We start from the raw sequence: 19,535 nt of genomic DNA, 5'->3' as shown, positions 1-19,535 counted from the left end.
TTTATATGTAGGGAAGTTGAGGTATTGCCCAATATTTGTATTGATTTATAAAAGCATTTGCATTCTGCCTTTCGGCCCTAAACAAGGGCCCCCAAGGCGGATTACAACCATAATATCTCGATACATTTAAAAACAGAGTGTTGGGAGTCAGAATAACACAGCTAAAATTGTTGCATTAAATGACGAACCGGCTTCATCGTAAATCTCCAGGCGTTTTTCACACATGCAATACAAACAGCTAAAAATTGCTTTGAAAACAATGAAAACAGCAACTAACCATGTTTTCCGCCTTGCACATTGGAGGAAAGGTGAGAAGAAAATGTAAGAAGAGAGTTGGGCAGAAAGAAAGAAAGAACTCAAGATGGGTTTTTAAAACAATACAAACAAACACCCGAGGCAGGGACCTAAAAATGTTTATTTATTTTTGAAAGCCACAGCTAGAGAGCGAGATTAAAACATGCCCCCCTTCCATCTTCACCACCACACTTGCACATTCATGATTTGGTAGGCAGGTGCCTCCTCTTAATTTTGGAGAGCCTCCTCATTTTGACATTTCTCGGTGATTTTTGAAGTATCAGATACTAATGACAGAAAGGCACACTACAGTCGAGTGTTCCCGGGTGACGTATACCATTAAATGACAAGGATGGCCCCACATGCTGAGACCCCGAGCAGAGCTCGCCTCAAGAGAGGCCCTGCTTCTCGGCTACTGTCATCAGTACCCCACTCCCTGCCCCAAGGTGACCATCAAGCCCGGGGTCAGAATGCAGAGTCTTCATTCTGCGGTAGAGCAGCTGAAGTCCCGGGTTCAATCCCTGGAATCCCTAGGTAGGGCTGGGAGAGAACTCTGCCAGACACCTCAGAGAGCTGATGCCAGTCAGTGTAGGGAACAGTGAGTAAGATGGACCCGTGGTCTGGTCGCTTCCTGTGGTCCTCTGCAATTTGGGGCTGTGTGCAGAAATCGCACCCAGCAGTGCATTTCTGAAATGGCGGCAGCTGAAGATCTTCCTTCTGCTGCCATGAAGGCTAGGCAACCTGTAGTCCTCCGGGTTTGACCACAGTGCTCATCATTCCTCCTGACCACTGGCCGTGCTGGCAGGAGTTGGGGTCCCATGTTCCTCAGGCTGTTGGCCCACTGCTGATGCCCGTCCAGAGATCTCAGATCATCCCCAGAGGACTGGTCTCGCTGACTTCCCACAATGTCTCTGACGTAGCTGTTAAGTTGTGGGTGGACATAGCAGTCAACACAGAGATTTCTCCAAGTGGTTCTTTATAGTAAGCTGGAACTGAACTGAACAGCAAACAGCTCAGCCGGCCTGCTTTTATAGACAGCCGGCTGTCAACATTGAAACAACAACAACCCAGGGTTTCCCGCCTAAATTAATTGACGTGGACCTGAGTGAAAACTATACTGTATACACAATACCCCTGGTGGCCAGGGTGAGAACTTCAATACATAACACCCCTCCCCACCGAGATAAGGCATTACAGTGGTACCTCTGGATATGAACAGGATCTGTTCTGGAGCCCCGTTCACATCCAGAAGCAAACGTAACTAGCGACGGCACGGCTGCGCATGCACGTGTCGCTTTTCGCCACTTCTGCGCATGCGCGTGACATCCTTTTGAGCGTCTGCGCATGCGCAAGCAGCGAAACCCGGAAGTAACACACTCTGTTAATTCCGGGTTGCCGCAGAGCACAACTCAAATGCACTCAACCCGAAGCGCATTCAACCCAAGGTATGACTGTAGTTACAACCATAGTGGTTCCATTACATACAGCAATACCCTTATGGTTTCAGTAGGGCACATAAGCATAGTAGTTGACCCTATTCACCATACAGCTTTACATGTGCAGTTTGTCCGGTGAGCATAGTCTTTTAAATAAGCTGGGCGCTTGGAAACCCTGCTGGACCACTGAGGGCCAGTACCAGAGTGGTCTGAAGCATTGTGGGAAATTTAAATGGTGGCTTGCCCCTGGCACTCATTAGAACATCATTGCTGCAACCAAGACTTTCTGTCTCAAAAGGCCACAGAAGGAGAATGCCAGGTGGCCCTCGGCCTTCTTGTGGGCTCCCTTCTCCATCTGTGAGCCCTTGGGATGACAGACCCCCCAAGTGTCCCTATCTTCCAGGGACAGTCCTGGATTTACAGAAGCTGTCCGGGTTTTTTATTTGATCCCAGAATGTCCCTCTTTCCCTTAGGATGTCCCAATTTTCATTGGGGAAGTGTTGGGAGGTATGGAGTTGACTCAGGGGTCAGCAAACTTTTTCAGCAGGGGGCCAGTCCACTGTCCTTCAGACCTTGTGGGGGGCCGGACTATATTTTGAGGGGGGGAATGAACGAATTCCTATGCCCCACAAATAACCCAGAGATGCATTTTAAATAAAAGCACACATTCTGCTCATGCAAAAACACACTGATACCCAGACTGTCCGTGGGCCATGGAGTTATGTAACCCCCGAGCCAAGGAAATAACTATACAACATTTAGACGACATCTGAAGGCAGCCCTGTATAGGGAAGTTTTTTTAAAAAAGTTTAATGTTTTATTATTATTTTTTTATACTGGTTGGAAGCCACTCAGAGTGGCTGGGACAACCCAGTCAGATGGGCAGGATATAAATAATAATAATAAAGTTATCACTATCATTATTATGGACTAGGACGTCCCTATTTTCATCAGAGAAGTGTTGGAGGGTATGGGATAAGTGCCATCAGATCAGAGGCAATATCCTACACAGATACCCCTCTGGACTCACGCAGCCCCTACCTGAATGAGGATATCATAATGGATGGGCGAAACCTTTAAAATGCTAGCAGCGTAATAATCCTGTAAATAAAGAACATTAGAATTTAGGGACATAAGACGAGGCTGCTGGATCAAGGCCGCCTAGTCCATCCTGTTCCTACAGTGGCCACCCAGAGGCTTCTGGGAAACCATCAAGGCAGGACCCAGGCTGCACAGGAGCTTTCTCCCTCCTGTGATTTCCAGGAACTGGTATTTTTCAGAAGCCTCCTTGTCTCCAGCTGTGGAAGCAGTGCATAGCAACCATGGCTAGGCTGATTACTGTATTTTTTGCACCATAACACTCACTTTTTTCCTCTTAGAAAGTAAGGGGAAATGTCTGTGCGTGTTATGGAGCGAATGCCTACGGATGGCGGGGGGATTTGCTGCAGTCGTGAGCAGAGGATCCATGGTTCCCCTTCCTTCCCTCCTCCGTGGCTTGCTTTGAAATAGCAAAGTGGGAGAAGAGCCGCTGAGTGGGGAGGAGAGAGGGACAGAGAGCCTGTTTGCTTTAAAGGAGCAAAGCGGGAGAGGGGAGGAGCCTTCTCCTCTTATACCCCTCTTCTGCATTATTAACAGCATCCTTCTCCACCCACCCCACGCGTGTTCCTTGTCCCTTGAGTGCTTTTCCTTCCCTCCCCACTTAAAACATGGTTACAAAGCACGGATCCACATGGATCCTCAGGATTTTTGCACTGGGTCACCCCAAATTCACCATCAGATCACATAGCATGTCCATGGCTACAGCTTGCACCAAAAAAATCACGCACCCACTGTTGCCTGGGGCCGCAGTGGTGCAAAAACGTGGTTACAAAGCATGGATCCACATGGATCCTCAGGATTTTTGCATTGGGCTACCCCAAACTCACCGTCAGATCACATGTCTGTGGCCACAGCATGAACCACAAAAATCATACATTTGCTGTTTCGTTTAGAATATTTTTTTCTTGTTTTCCTCCTCTAAAAACTATGTGCGTGTTATGGTCGTGTGCGTGCTATAGAGCGAAAAATACGGTAATTAAATTTAAAAACCAGAGGGACCCGGGTTCAAATCACCACCAGTAGGCCATGCAGCAGCTCCCTTGGTGCGCTGAGCTTTGCCTCGTCACTCTCTCTCAGCCTGACCTTCCCCACAGAGCTCTCCTGAGTCTAAACGGCCTTGATGATCTGATCTCCATGGGAAAAAATCTGGGGTGCGGAGGCAGGGAGATTAAACTGCTCAGTAATAATCCTTGCAGCCTTTACCCCCATTGGTGGATTCCTATTAAATGGCCTTGAGCAGCAGCAACACACTTCCAACAACCTTGTGGTGGGAGCAGGTGGGGAGGAAGCATATTTCTGAGAAACACTTGGCGAAAAACAAGGTTATAACTTAAAACATTTAGAAGAAATGCTTATCCGTTTAAAGTTTTACCTTTATACATGTTTGTTTGTTTGTTTAAAGATAGGAGGGATACGCCACTTTATAGATTTATAAGAAATCTGGACTGTTACAATTTTTTATTTTATAGAAGTCCAGTGAAACTTGCAATCACATATCCACGCTCTCAATCATCCCCATTTTGTTCTCCAACACGGAGGGGCTGTAAATATCCAGCAGGTGGCACCACTGAGCCAAATGACCAAAGGCAGAAAAAATTACCGTAAGCTGGGATGGATTTTTGCAACTGTTGCTGTTCTTCATTGCCTGTTCATTTCTTCTTGCTGCCTCCTCTTCCTCTGGTGTTGCCCCGAAGCTGAATTGCAAGCCTCTCGGAGCAGAGACCTGCCCTCTTGCACACTCTATAAGGCGCCAGGCACAGTGAGGGTGCTATGTCAGTAACAGTCAAACGACCCTCTTTGGACTGAGACTGTACAGCTTTTACAGACATCAAGCCAAGTGCATTTTAGATTCTGTCAGGGTCAGATGTGGTAAAACTTCAGGGTTGAAGGATATCTTTTTTGTTGGTGTACCAAGGTCTCATCAGCCAGTGAGGTGCCAGACAGTGCCTGAGTGTATTTTGTTTTGGCAGAATTAGCCGCAAATTGGTGACAGCTTATGGGGCTAAGTCCATTCTCTACTAGAGCCTAGGAGCCTATACGCTGGAATTACGTGTCTATATAAATATGAATTTGAATTCGAGTTATGACAAACAAGTGGTCCGAACAGCCTAATTTGAGGTGGGGAGCAGGAACCTTTTGAGGGAAGGGGAGGGGAAGATAAAAAACCACAAAATACGTAATTAAAAACAAGACTAATAACCCCCACCCCTTCCCACAAAAGGTTCCTGCTCCCCACCTCAAACCACACTGAGATTTATGATGGAGGGTGGTATACTAATTTAAATCAGAGAGAGAGAGAGAGAGAGAGAGAGAGAGAGAAATTATTTATTTTATTTCATGTGTTGCATTTACATCCTCGAGAGGTCCAGAGTGTGGCAACATAAGAACGGGGCCTTCTCTGCAGTGGCTCCCCATCTGTGGAATGCTCTCCCCAGGGAAGTTCACCTGGCGCCTTCATTATACACCTTTAGGTGTTCCTTTTTTACCAGGCCTTTGGTTGACCTGATCAACATCCCCATACCCTTTTAAAATGTGGCACTTTTGGGGAGGGGTGTTATCAGGTGATTGCTTTTATTTTTATTTTATATATTGTGATTTTTTAATGTGAACCACCCTGAGACCTCTGGGTATAGGGTGGTATATAAATTAATTTAAACAAACAAACAAACAAACAAACTCCCTAAGGAACTCAGGGTGGTGTACATAATTCTCTCCCGAATTTAATCCCCACAACAGCCCTGTGAGGAAGGCTACGCTGAAAGGCAATAACCGATCCAAGGTCATCCAGTGAGCTTCATGGCCAAGTGGGGATTTGAACCCTGGTCTCCCAGGTTCTGGTCTGACTCTAAGCCATGGGTAGGCAAACTAAGGCCTGGGGGCCAGATCCAGCCCAATCGCCTTCTCACTGCAGCCCGTGGACAGTCCGGGAATCAGTGTGTTTTTACATGAGTAGAATGTGTCCTTTTATTTAAAATGCACTCCTGGGTTCTTTGTGGGGCCTGCCTGGTGTTTTTACATGCATAGAATGTGTGCTTTTATTTAAAATGCATCTCTGGATTATTTGTGGGGCATAGGAATTCGTTCATTCCCCCCCCCCATATAGTTCGGCCCCCCACAAGGTCTGAGGGACAGTGGACCGGCCCCCTGTTGAAAAAGGTTGACTACCCCTGCTCTAAGCACTGCACCACAATGGGTCTCATTGCTTATCTTTGCTGAGCTACTAGGAAAATCTCCTGAACCACAACTCCCATCATCCCAGGCCACTAGTCATGCCAGCAGGGGCTGATGGGACTTGAAGTCCAATGGCATCCAGAGCTATACAGGTTCTCCACCTTTGCTTTAAAGTATGGATCTCTGGGCCCGAAGATGCCTTCTTCACCCTTGAAATAGTGTGTAGAGGAGCAGGTCTTTATATGCGCATGCATGCATTCTCATTAAACTTGTTGCGAAATAATGTATTAAATAATATATCTAGCAATATCCCTTTCAGTTGTTGTTGTTGTTGTTGTTGTTGTTGTTGTGGGGTTTTTTTAAATGCTCACAGTGTGAAACAGCCATCCACAAAACAATAAAATTCAATGCAGGGCATTGAAAAGTAGATACGCTGAGACTAAAATGTCCAGAAATGTAAAATAATAATAATAATAATCAAGCAGATTGTCAGGTTAGACACTTGCTTAGAAAAGAAGATGGTCCTGCAGCAACGGAAGAACGTTAAAAAAGGATAAGGGAGCTGCTCTTAGGATGACAGTTGTACAGCTTAGGTGCAGCCACCAAGAAGGCCCTCTTCCAAATCCCAAACAAATGTAATTTAGATGCTGGTGGAATGTGAAGGAAACAGTCTCCAGAAGTCCTTAATAACGTGGAAGAAGATGTTCCTTCATGTATGCCAATCCCAAGCCATTTAGGGCTTTGAACTGGGCCTAGCAATTAGCTAGGAACCAGTGAACATTTGCAATAAGGGATTTAGGTACTTCCCCTGATTAGCTCTGGTCAACAGCCTAGCTGCAACATTTTGGACCAGCTGAAGTTCTAAATATCTTTCAAAGGCAGCCCTGCATAGCATGCATTGCAATAATCAGCCGTGATGTCCATTTCTCCAGCTCTGCCTGTTCTAAGATGAGACTTTGATGTTGGAGAACCATTGCGATGCTGGAGCTCATACAGCCATATATCTATATCCATGGGATTCGAATGCAGAAACCTTGGGTTGGAGCCAGACTTTAGTTGGGTGTAGCTTCAGTTAAAATCCAGGGGACGTGTGAGTCACTTAAACGCCAATGCTTCCAATGGGGACGAGGTGCCATTAACTCAGCTTGCAATGCAGTTAGTTGGCCCACAAAGCCCCACAGCACTCTGGTGGTGCTATGCTGGAATCGTGGAATCATAGAATTGTAGGGTTGGAAGGGACCCTGAGGGTCATCTAGTCCAACCCCCTGCAGTGCAGGAATCTCAACTGAAGCATCCGTGACAGATAGCCATCCAACCTCTGCTTAAAAACCACCCAGGAAGGAGAGTCCACAACCCTCTCTTCAGATGTCAAGAACGACATAACTTTTAGAAACAAAATAACAAAATAAAATATTCCTTCCAGTAGCACCTTAGAGACCAACTAAGTTAGTTTTGGGACGCGGGTGGCGCTGTGGGCTAAAGCCTCAACGCCTAGGGCTTGCCGATCGAAAGGTCGGCGGTTCGAATCCCCGCGGCGGGGTGCGCTCCCGCTGCTCGGTCCCAGCGCCTGCCCACCTAGCAGTTCGAAAGCACCCCCGGGGGCAAGTAGATAAATAGGTACCGCTTACCAGCGGGAAGGTAAACGGCGTTCCGTGTGCTGCGCTGGCTCGCCAGATGCAGCTTTGCCACGCTGGCCACGTGACCCGGAAGTGTCTGCGGACAGCGCTGGCCTATAGATGTGAGATGGGCGCACAAACCCCACAGTCTGTCAAGACTGGCCCGTTCGGGCAGGGGTACCTTTACCTTTACCTTTAAGTTAGTTATTGGTATGAACTTTCATGTGCATGAACACTTCTTCAGATTATATTATTTTATTTATTTTGTTTTGTTTAGACTACGGCAGACCGACATGGCTACCTACCTGTAACTATAACTTTTAGAAGACATCTTAAGGCAGCCCCATATCAGGAAGTTTTAAATGCTGGATATGTTACAATGTTTTATATACTGTATGCTGTAAGCCATTCAGAGTGGCTGGGGAAACCCAGCCAGATGGGCGGGGTACAGTATTATTATTATTATTATTATTATTATTTTTAACCTCCAGGGGCAGGCCGTTCCACTCTCGAACAGCTCATTAATATGAAGAATAAATCTTCTTCTTTTTTTACATTACAAGGTTTTTATTGTACTTCACCAGATCTTAACATGTTACATTATTTGTAAGAACGGATTCCACAGATCATTGAATTTGTCCATTCCAAGTCTGCGTTTGTATGCACCCTTGTCCATATGTTGCGAGTTTATACTGTAGAAGTCTTCAATCCAATCGTAGAAGGGAGAAGCATAAACCTTAATAAAGTTAATATGAAGAATAAATCGGCAGGGTTCTCATGCAAAGCGGAGCCGTGGGGAACACCCATCCCAGAAGAGCGCGTGCATGCGAGACTTTTGAAAGAAAGCTGAAGACTCGCAATGCTGCCGGCGTCACGTGCAGCATCGGAGGCAGAAGAGTTTGGGGCGGGGAACCCGCCTGCGCGAGGAGTTAAAGGCACCGAGCTGCGATTTCCTCCGCATCCTAGAGAGAAGCGGGAGCGCAGCAAACCCGGAGAGCTGGAGGGACGGTACATGGTGGCGGCAACTTCCTGCAGGCAACCCAGACGCACACGCGCGCCTGGCTGTGCGCTTCTCCTGCCACCGGCTTAGGGGGTGGAGAAAGGGGCTGGGCCCCGGAGGTCGCGCCCCCCTTCCACTCCCCGCCCCCCAGCGCACAGCCCCATCCTCCCGGGAGAAAGCGCGCAGGGGATCGGCGCCCGCCGTGCGCCCCGGAGGAGCGCGCTGGGTGAGTGCGCTTCCCTAGGCGCGGAGAGGTGCGGGTGGCCAGCGGACGGGAGCAGGAAGGAGCAGGATCCTGGCCACGGGAGGGAAGAGGCGGCTGGGGAATAAACTCCACCCGGGTTGGGGGGGAGGTGAGGGGTGTGGAGAAGATCCTCAGCCGCTTATGCCCGCGTAGTCCGGCGGAGCGCAGCCTGGCACGACCACCCCGCACTGTCCCCAAGAGGGGCATCAGGGCTGGCGCAACCTGCTGCCGCGGAGACAATGGCCATCGGAGGTTGGTGCCAATGGGGAAGGAAGGGAGCTCCTGCTCCTTCTCTGGCTGGTTCCCCGTCACCGCCTTTCCATATATATCCAGGTATCCCTTCATTCTCACCCAATCCTGTCCGCCTCCTGATTTCTGAAAGTCTCTGCCAGTTATCCATGGCGAATCTTTCCATGAAATTGGCACGCTGGGTTGGGGTGGGTAAAACGTCGGTTGCGCCCCCCCCCCTCCACGCACACAAACTAGGCTTTCTTTGACAAGACTCAGTTTGGCACACCCCTGGGAGCCTCGACGGTGCTCCTCTGGAGGCTTCCCCCCGCCTCGGCAAAAAAACCCCCAAACTGGCTAGGCCCCCCTCCCTCCCCTTAGCTACGGCCCTGCCCCAAACACCCTGTTCTTAGTGGGCTTATTTCACTATTCCCTTGCAGTTTTGTCTTTTCTTTCCCTCAAGATGCTCAAGGTGGCACGAGGAGCCCGTTCCCCTGCATCAACAAGCACATGCATGCACTCACACATTATGATCAGAACAACAACTCTGTGAGGTAGATTAGGCTGAAGGATTGTGTTTGGCCCCAGGCCACGCAGTGAGCTTTCTAGCCAAGTAGGAATTTGATCCCAGATCTCCTAAGCTTCAAGTCTTATCTTTTCCCTCTTTCTCCTTCTCCGCTTTTCTGTCAGTTCCCCTCTTTCTCTTCCCAGTCTGCTTTTTCTGTCTTTGATCCTTCTGTCATGGATGCTTTCGCGGTGATTCCTGCGTTGCAGCGGGGTTAGTCTAGATGACTCTCAGGGTCCCTCCCAACTCTATGGTTCTATGAAGTGAACATTTCTATTTACATACCATATTTATTATATTTGGATCGTGTTTGCATACAATTTAGAACAGTGGGGAATGACAGGGACTTGTCATTCAGGAGAACCACTTTTTATAAACGCCTTTGCAAGTTTTATTTTGGAAGCACGTTTTTAATAAAATGTGTTATCATCTGGAACCACATGGGTGAGGGAGGGAAGTGTTGGATTCAGTTAGCATCAACGGGCAGCAAGAAAGTATGTGAATATACGGAGCTGTCTTCTATCAAGGCAGACCATTGGTTGATCTAGCGAACTATCGTCTCTGCTGATTGGAGGCTGTACTCCAGGGTTTCAGGCAGAGAGAAGTCTTCCCCATCACCACCTAAGACACCTGTACTAGGTGATTCTTTTCCAACTGAAGATGTCCAGAGCTAAACCTGGGATCTCCACATGCAGTGAAACTCCCTCGCTCCCTCCCCCCACCACAATTTTCTTTGTCTTTTAATAAATAGCATTATTTGTGTTGTATAGACCAGGAATCTGGATCTGTATACCTCAGTTCTGCGACTTTTCTTTTTGGCCATTCAGAGAAAGCAAAATAAAGAGTGCGGGGGTTAGGGAGGAGCTTAATCTCAGGGTTGTGGGTTCGAGCCCCAAGTTGGGCGAAATGATTCCCGCATTGCACAGGGTTGAGCTAGATGACCCTTGTGGGCTTTTCCAGCTCTTAAAAATCTATGATTCTACGAGAATGAGATGGCGGAATGAATTCAGTGGACCACTTCCTGGTGCAACCGGGGGAACTGCGTTTTGTGACCTGCATTTTTCCTCACAACAACCCACAACAACCCAGGAATTCAATTCGATGTAGGTTAGAGAGAGCGGGGCGAGGAATGCCCCAAAAGTTACCTAATGGGCTTTATGGCTGAGTGGAGATTTCAACCTAGATTTCCCCGGGAATGAGTACTTTGTAACATTCTGGTTCATATCAAAATATACAGTGGTACCTTGTGTTATGTACTTAATCCGTTCCGGAGGTCCGCTCGTAACCGGAAACTGCTCATAACATGAGGCGTGCTTTCACTAATGGTGCCTCCCGCTGCTGCCGTGCCGCCAGAGCGCGACTTCCGCTAGCATCCCGGGACAAAGTTTGCAACAAGGGGCATCTACTTCCGGGTTAGTGGAGCGTGTAACCCAAAGCATTCGTAAGGGGGATGGTACGTAACACGAGGTACCACTGTAGAGTGGTACCTCGGGTTACATACGCTTCAGGTTACATACACTTCAGGTTACAGACTCCGCTAACACAGAAATAGTACCTTAGGTTAAGAACTTTGCTTCAGGATGAGAACAGAAATCGTGCTGTGGCGGCAGCAGGCGGCCCCATTCGCTAAAGTGGTGCTTCAGGTTAAGAACAGTTTCAGGTTAAGAACAGACCTCCGGAACGAATTAAGTACTTAACCCGAGGTACCACTGTATGTTAAAAAGAAGAGTGGAATAACTTTCTTCTTCTTCTTCTTCTTCTTCTTCTTCTTCTTCTTCTTCTTCTTCTTCTTTTTACAGACTCCAAGACCATAGGAGTTATAGAATTGTAGAGTTGGAAGGGACCCTACTTTTTGCCTAAAGTAGAAAGTAGAAAGCAAACCAGGGAAAGCAAACTGTACTCTCCTTCTATATCCCCCTTGCATCCCCACAAATTGGCTTGGTGTTTTTTTGGTGGGGGGAGAGCGTTCCCCCCCCAAACACCAGGTGTGGGGAGGAGAGAGGGAATTGGAAATGCTTGCCATAGTGCTTCACTGAATTCCTTTCTAAAAATCACTTTTGCTTACTAAAAAGAAGAAGAGACCCACCCTCTTAGGTTGGGATAACTATCTGCCCCAAGGATTTCCAGACCTACAGTGGCCCACAGGCATCACCCAGTTGGTCCGCCGTGTCTGTGGAGAACCCAGTGGGAGCAGCGGCTATGAAATGGCGGGGCCGGCCCATGAAATATTCATACTGCTTTTTAATTGTATTTTTAGTGCTCCTTTCATTTCTCTATATTGCATCTTATTATTTATTCTTGCCGTTCGCCTTGCATTCTGCGCAATCCAAATTGAAATACAGTCAGATGCAATATATGAGAAATGAAAGAGGCAATAAAAACACAATTAAAACTTCCACAGCCTCCAGTGCAATGCATTACAATTGCTGTGACGGGCAGGAAAATCATTAAGACCCTCAGCAATTTTCAAGCGGCCCGTGGGGAAAATGTTTTTGGGGGGACCACTGATCTATCCATTCTCTGCCTCCTGTTTCAATTTGAAATGCTTGGAAGAGACCCGACGGGACTGCAGTGTTCAGATTTCACCGTCTGCTGCTGTTGTTTTCTCCCACCCTGTCGTGGGCAGGATTCCCCATCGTTAAACCCAACATGATCTCCTGGATGGAGCAAAGGGACGAGCCGCGAGTCCTGAACCAGGACCTGGAGCGACGGCCGGAGGAAAGGGAAACCGCAAGTGATGCTCACACAGGTGAGAGAAGTGGCAAAACTGTCACAGAACAGGGGAGCAAGACTAGAAGGGACCAGAAGCCTCTGGGAAGGTTCTGCGGGCATCATGGTGTTGTGGGGTCACTTGGATGTACCGTATTTTTCACTCCATAAGACACACCTGACCATAAGATGCACCTAGTTTTTAGAGGCGAAAAGGGGAAAAACCCCTTTTTTTGAGGATCAGCTCAAAGTTGTTGAGCTTACTTTGCAAAGGGAAAAAATCCTGTTTTTATGGGGTTCAACTCACAGTTCTGCAGCTTCTTTAGGAAAGGAAAGGGAGCTGTTTCTACACTTTCCAGACAGAATCAGCCAGTCACATGTCGCTGGGGAAACAAACAGCCTCCGTCTGCAGAACATTCAACTATGGAGACCTGGGCAAGGGGCCGGAAAGGGAGCCAGCGATCAACCACACATTCGCTCCATAAGACGCACAGACATTTCCCCTTACTTTTTAGGAGAGAAAAAGTGTGTCTTATGGAGCGAAAAATACAGTAAGTGGTTCAAATTTGGGAAGAGCAGCAGGATGCTTGGCTTTTGCCTAAACTTAGCACCCTGAAGCCTTGTGAGTTCAGATGCCCAGGCAGGTGAGGAAGCAGGGTAGCAGCTCAGTGGTTGAAGCGCCTACTCTGCGTGCACAAAGTCCCCCGTTCATTTGCTAGGTAGGGCAGAGACAGATACCCAGCTTGAATTCCTGGAGAGCTGCTGCCAATCATTGTACTGAGCTAGGTAGACCCAACGGTGAGACACAGGGCAAGGCAGCTCCCTATATTCCTGGACTGGCACATATCTTCCAACACAGTGATGCCCAAATCCACACCTATCAGCCAATCACCTATTCCCACCACCCTTCTGAGTAATACCCCTCCCCACCCTCTCACTATATATAAGGGTCTGGTGACTTCTGTTTCAGTGTATCTGAAGAAGAGTGCATGCACACGAAAGCTCATACCAATAACTAACTTAGTTGGTCTCTAAGGTGCTACTGCAAGGAATGTTTTTATTTTATTTTTTACTACGGCAGACCAGCACGGCTACCTATCTGTAGCCCAAATCCAGGACATTGTCTTTCGGGTCCTCACTCCTCCATGTGTCACATGACCCATGTGAGATTGTGTCCCCACAAAAGTGCTTTTTTCCAGACACACCGCCCAAAACGTGTGCTTTCGGGGCATTGTTCTCGAAAAAAGCGCAGCCTGAAATTGCATGAAAACACGGTGGCCATTGGATGGAAGAATGAAGAAATCCTGACAAAAGAACAGTGACAAGAGAAACTGATGAATTATGCAGAACTGGCTAAATTGACACACAAATTGCGAGACAAGGACAACTGTGACTTCAGGGAGGAATGGGAACTTTATACAAATTATTTAAAACCACAACAAAATGAATTGGACTCCTTGGCAGGTTTTGAATAAACATACACCAATTTATTGATTGATAACATGGTAGATAGATAATGTAAGGATTTGTATAATTTTATAACATGCAGAGAATAATATGTGTTGACAAATCAGACAGAGGAGCTGAGGGAAGTCTCTGGGGGAGGGGGGAGGGTTTGAGGTGTGGGTGGGAAAAAGGGGGGAAATAATATGATATGTTTTGCTAAGTTGTTATGTTGAAGTTGCTAATAAAAATATTTTAAAAAGAAAACGCGGTGGCCATTTTGTCCGCTGTCCTCTTGCGAGAAAAAGCAGGAAAGTCCTGTTTTTTCCAGGGCAGTTGATGGGTATGCCAGCAAGGTGGGGGGCCATTTTCATTTTTTAAAAAAAGATATTTATTGAGAAAAAATTTTGAATATAAGAAAAAATAAAAATAAACATACAAAATAATAAGCAGTTAAAAACACACATTAATTTTCAATAACATAACTTCCATACCCTTATTTCCTCCGACCTCCTCATACTTCCCTTCTTTGTATTCCATTTCAATTTGTTAGTTCAGCAAATCCTTACTATTAAACTTTTACCCATTTATAATCCTTTTTTCATATCTCCTAAAGCATTACAGCTGGAAACCGCTTAGTCTATCCAACATCTTTCTAACATTCATTAATTTTACAGTATTTCTTTAAGTAGTCTTTAAATTTCTTCCAGTCTTCTTTCACCAATTCTTCTCCCTGGTCTCGGATTCTGCCAGTCATCTCAGCCAATTCCATGAAGTCAATCACCTTCATCTGCCATTCTTCCAGAGTGGGTAGATCTTGTGTCTTCCAATACTTGGCAATGAGTATTCTTGCTGCTGTTGTAGCATATGTAAAGAAAGTTCTGTCCTTCTTTTGCACCAATTGGCCGACAATGCTCAGGAGAAAGGTGGGGGGCCATTTTCAATTATGCTGCTGCAGCTGTTGTGGAAGGTGCTCCTAATGCCCCCCCCCAGGTCTTTGCCTAGCATCATCTCTCTGTTTCTGTTTCTATTGCCTGTGGCAATATAAAATGGATTTAAAAAATAAGTAAATAAATGCAGAAACCACAAAGAAGAAGTTTAAAAATCACAACACTTTTGTTCTCTTTTCTCAACTCCCTCTCTCTCTCTCTCTCTCTCTCTCTCTCTCTCGCCAGATGAGGGAACAACCAGTGAGAATGAGGACTGGGAAGAGGAAGAAACCCCGGTTGTGCCGGAGGACGCCAACTCCGAGGATCCCCCCGTGGTTTCCGCCCCAGTCCTGGGCTGGGAGGAGGCCTGTGAAGTCCTGCAGGGGGGCGGCAGCGGCGGGGAGGGGGGCGGCAGCGCCAAGGCAAGAGGGGCCAAATCCGGCCGAGGGAGGCGCCCCTGGGGTAGCCGCCCCTGTCGCCGCAGCTACCGCCGCGTGGCGGCCCCTCCCACCCGCTTCTTTGACTGCACGGACTGCGGGAAGAGCTTCACCCTGAGCTCTCACCTGATCCGCCACCAGCGGGTGCACACGGGGGAGAGGCCCTTCGGGTGCCGGTCGTGCGCCAAGAGCTTCTCTCAGCGTTCGGACTTGGTGCGCCACGAGCGCACGCACACGGGCGTCAAGCTCTACCGCTGCACGCAGTGCGACAAATCCTTCTCCGAGAGCTCCCACCTCATCCGCCACCAGATCATCCACTCGGGCGAGAAGCCCTTCAAGTGCAATGTCTGCGGCAAGCGCTACGGCGACAGCTCCTACCTCACCGTCCACCAGAGGGCGCACACGGGGGCCCGCCCCTACCGCTGCGCCCGCTGTGGCAAGAGCTTTGGCCGCTCCTCCACACTCATCCGCCACCAGCGCGTGCACGGCGACCCGGCGCCCGCCCCAGGAGACAAACCGCGACCCCGTGGAATCTGGACGGCCTTCGCTCGCCTGCCCAGCCCCAGCCCGAGCGACGGGGACTCAGAACAAACCCTGTCTCCTCAGAGGTCGCCAACATTACCCGGGCCTTCCCTCACTCCTTCCATGCTGCCCCTGCCGCCTTCCCCTCGGATTGACCCGCGCTCCATGAGGATTATGGGGTGGCAGTGGGGCGTTGAATAAAGGGTGGGCGCCTGGTCCGTGCGAGACACAACGATACTGGTGGCAACCGGTTTCTGGAAAGCGAGATGATTAATGCATGCGGCCACAGGATTTGATCGCCAGGAGGACATCGGTCCTTGGGAGGAAAGAACGGGTGATGGGGGCCTGGTTGCTCGGTCGCCATGATGACCGAAGAACTGGTGACTTTACCACAGAGCGTTTATTGACCACCAGGCAAAGAGGTTGGCTGTGTGCTCTTTGCTGAGGGCAATTCGTTGTTGGGGGAGAAATGGGTGAGGGGAGTGGGGTTCCCAACACTAATACTTTGCTTACCAAACCCGATTCCATTCCTGGAAGGGTATTCTAGGGCGATGCATCTGTTACCAGGGCAACGGAGCTGGGTAGTTTGGTAACCATGGGCGATCAGTTGCTACGGAAAGGTGAATTGGATGGTGATTCAGGAAGATACAATTCAGGTTCTCAAGCAGAAGGAAAGCAGAATTAGTTCTCAATGAAGTTGATTATTTTGTTCACTTATTCTTATAAAGAGAGGCTGAGATCATGGGGAATCCTGGGTTGTTATCCAGGTAATTTAAGACAGCAGAGATCTTAGTAAATCACTGGTTGTCAGAAGGGAATGGTAAAGATTGGCTGTGCCCTCGTTATAAGCGGCCAGTTTCCATGGTAGCCGAAGAATGGTGGTTGGGTCGATGATGAGTGGCATCGGAGGCCGAGAGATTTGACTGAGGAAGGGCAGCCCACAAACATGGCAGCTGGCGGAGGGAGAAGGCCCAACAGCTTCAGGGTTGGGTTAGCGAAAACATCAGCGTTTCTTTATCGGGTAAGCTGTGTGAGATAAGGAACTTCTCAAGGGAAGGGAAGTCCAGTTTGAAAGAGGTACAGATGAGTTTTGCGGAGTCCCATTGATCGCAGTTGGTTGCTAGGGAGTGAGGAAACGGGCAGCTTGGGTGATTTGAGAACTTTGGTTGCTAAGGAGCTAGGGACCAGCCACTCGGTTGCTAGGGCTTGTGGCTTGAAAGGGAGGAGATTGGCAGATTGGTTGCTAGGAGATGGGAGGCAGCACAGGTGTGAGGAGATGGGTGGTTTGGTTGCCATCTTAGTCGTGTCGTCTGTGGTTGTTTTCCCCCCCATTTAGGCATCCCAAAAACCAAAACTCGTTAAGGTGTCCTCAAGCCTTTTTTCATTCAGACTGACATTTATTTTCTGGTCAGCAGGTAGACTGGCCAGACCTTCAAGCCTTGGTTCTCTGTTCCACCTCCAACTTCTTGCTGGGGCTCTTGGGAAAGGAGGAGGTTTAGATGGCAAAACGGACACTCCGACCAGGAGACAAGGCAGCCATCTTGTGGCAGGAGATAGTTGAAATGTATACATTGGGGCTGGAACCCAGGCTGGCGTTAAGTCAACTTTTCTTCACTGGTAAATGTTCTTCCTGTTTCAGAGAAAGGTGTCGGGGTTTTTTAGGAATTTCTCAGTACTGTAAGATGACAAATGTATTTATTGGTCTTTGCCCTCCCTGCTCCTCCATACTTGTGTCCTAGAATTGTCTAATTTAGACTCTAAGCCTGTTGCAAGCAGGGGCCTTTTATTAAACAAATGATTATAATACGATGGTGATGTCTGCAAAAAGCTCATGAGGGGACTCTGTGGTGCAGTGGGAAGTATTTATTATCAAATAATAATAATTACAATAACAATAATAACGGTGATGCTTTAAGAAGATCATTGTGAGGGGACAAACCTGTGGCTTCAGATACTGTTGGACTCCAACTGCCATCAGCCCCAGCCAGCAAGGCTAGTGGAGAGCCATAGGTACCACACCCGTGGCCTAGATGTTGGGCTTCAGCTGCCATCATCCTTGACCATCTAGCAAACTTACCTGTTGTCTCCCAAGTTTCATGCCACAAATAAAATAGTTGAAGCAGCATGATCCCTTTTCAATTATTTGTCCACACATTCTGAGCCACTGTTGAGCCAGGTTCCCATTTTGCAGCTTGCTTAACCTGAGGGTTAGTATCCAGCCCTCATGACAATCTTTAAGATTGGGGGGACAACAACGACTTGTGGTCATCCAGACATCACTGGACTCCCAACTCCCATCATTCCTGACCATTAGCTGGGACCACACGTTCTCCATCCCTCATGCAAGAGGTTTAACAGAAAGCAAAACAGATGAGGTACAAGAGCAGAATAGGAGAGAACCAATAAAATGGCATTGACTTGCACTCTGTCATTAATTGTAGGCCGTGGCCTAATTTAACACGGGAGTGGCAGAAGCAGGGGAGAAAGGGGAGCTCTTAGTTGTCCGTGGGAATGAGCATTTCAGAACAGACTTTGTCTGAATGCGAGCTAGGAATGTGTCCCTCGATATCGCCAAGTGAGGGGCAACCAAACCGGCATGTTGCAGAATGGACACAAGGTGGCAACACTGAGCCATCAAGAATGCATAAGGAGGGTTTGCTGCCAAAAACACAATCTGTGAAAGTTCCACCACTTCTGAAAACTGTAAATACAGTGGTACCTCTGGTTAAGAACTTAATTCGTTCCGGAGGTCCATTCTTAACCTGAAACTGTTCTCAACCTGAAGCACCACTTTAGCTAACGGGGCCTCCCGCTGACACTGACGCGCGATTTCTGTTCTCATCCTGAAGCAAAGTTCTTAACCCGAGGTACTATTTCTGGGTTAGCGGAGTCTGTAACCTGAAGTGTCTGTAACCCAAGGTACCACTGTAGTATGGTTAAAGAGGAAACTTTAACTTCATCTACTTAAAGATGTAACTTCAGTGGATATTATATATTCTGCCACCCCAGTCTCCACAGCAGTGCTGAGATTCCATGGGTTCCTCTCCCTTACACCAGTCTTTCCTTTGGAAATGAGGCACAGCGGTTTATTTAGGATATATGGCAGGGGTCGGCAACAAGCCATGGGCTACAAGCCGCCTGCTCAGCAAGTCCCTGCACACTGTGCTATACTGGCACAGTGCAGCGTGGGGACTTGCTTCCACAGCACCGGAAATCACGTCTGCACAGACACAGACGCTGGAAATCAGCTGGAGTAAACTGGCCCAGGCGAGGTAAACCTTGCTGAGCCCTGATATATGGCTTATTTACACACACAGACACACACTTCTTTCTTTCTTTCTTCTTCTTCTTCTTCTTCTTCTTCTTCTTCTTCTTCTTCTTCGGTGATAACTCGTAGCCAAGTAAGATTGTCTTCCTTAAACACGGTTTTAACAATGAGTCCGTAAGTGACTCTGGAGGCCAATTCTGGATCCAACGTCCTTCCACAGTGGGGACATTGATTTCCAGGTGGGAGTTGATCACGGTGTGGATTTGCCAAGCGTGCCTTCCTCTTAGAACGTTTCTCCCTTGAGTCCTGAGTTCGAGTGTCTTCAAAGCCCATGACCCCTTTGGTAAAGGCTGTTCTCCAACTGGAGCGCTCACAGGCCAGTGTTTCCCAGTTCTAAGTGTTTATACTACTTTTTTGAGATTTGACTTGAGACAGTCTTTAAACCTCTTTTGTTGACCACCAGCATTACACTTTCCATTTTTAAGTTCGGAATAGAGTAGTTGCTTTGGAAAGGTGATCATCAGGCATCTGTGCAACACATAGCTGTCAACTTTCAGATTTGAAAATAAGCGATC

The 19,535-nt window shown here is 47.9% G+C and overlaps 1 protein-coding gene across 2 annotated transcripts; it reads left to right on the top strand.

Annotated features, from left to right (window-relative positions):
* The first annotated feature begins 8,851 nt into the window (after positions 1-8,851).
* Positions 8,852-17,820, top strand: LOC309517135 (uncharacterized protein). 2 transcript variants are annotated; one of them, XM_082196209.1, is made up of 3 exons: positions 8,852-9,192; positions 12,279-12,401; positions 14,980-17,820. In XM_082196209.1, the coding sequence occupies exons 1-3, from the start codon at positions 9,099-9,101 to the stop codon at positions 15,891-15,893; spliced, it is 1,131 nt and encodes a 376-aa protein (XP_082052335.1). In that variant the 5' UTR covers positions 8,852-9,098; the 3' UTR covers positions 15,894-17,820. The 2 variants fall into 2 exon arrangements, with proteins under 2 accessions (XP_082052335.1, XP_082052336.1); XM_082196210.1 differs by having other exon boundaries at positions 8,852-11,119; positions 11,356-12,401.
* The last annotated feature ends 1,715 nt before the right edge of the window (positions 17,821-19,535 follow it).

The sequence above is a fragment of the Podarcis vaucheri genome (assembly GCF_965113315.1).
Source record: "Podarcis vaucheri genome assembly, chromosome: 13".
NCBI classification, from domain to species: Eukaryota; Metazoa; Chordata; class Lepidosauria; order Squamata; family Lacertidae; genus Podarcis; species Podarcis vaucheri.
Note: the sequence above shows the minus strand (reverse complement) of the source record. Positions and strands in the feature narration are given on the sequence as shown.

Bases quoted from the DNA above. Each gene is read 5' to 3' on its own strand.
- LOC309517135 (XM_082196209.1), top strand. From the start codon at position 9,099: ATGGCCATCGGAGGTTGGTGCCAATGGGGAAGGAAGGGAGCTCCTGCT. The intron at 9,193-12,278 runs GTATCCCTTCAT...TGTCGTGGGCAG, and splicing joins GCCTTTCCATATATATCCAG to GATTCCCCATCGTTAAACCC. The intron at 12,402-14,979 runs GTGAGAGAAGTG...CTCTCTCGCCAG, and splicing joins CGCAAGTGATGCTCACACAG to ATGAGGGAACAACCAGTGAG.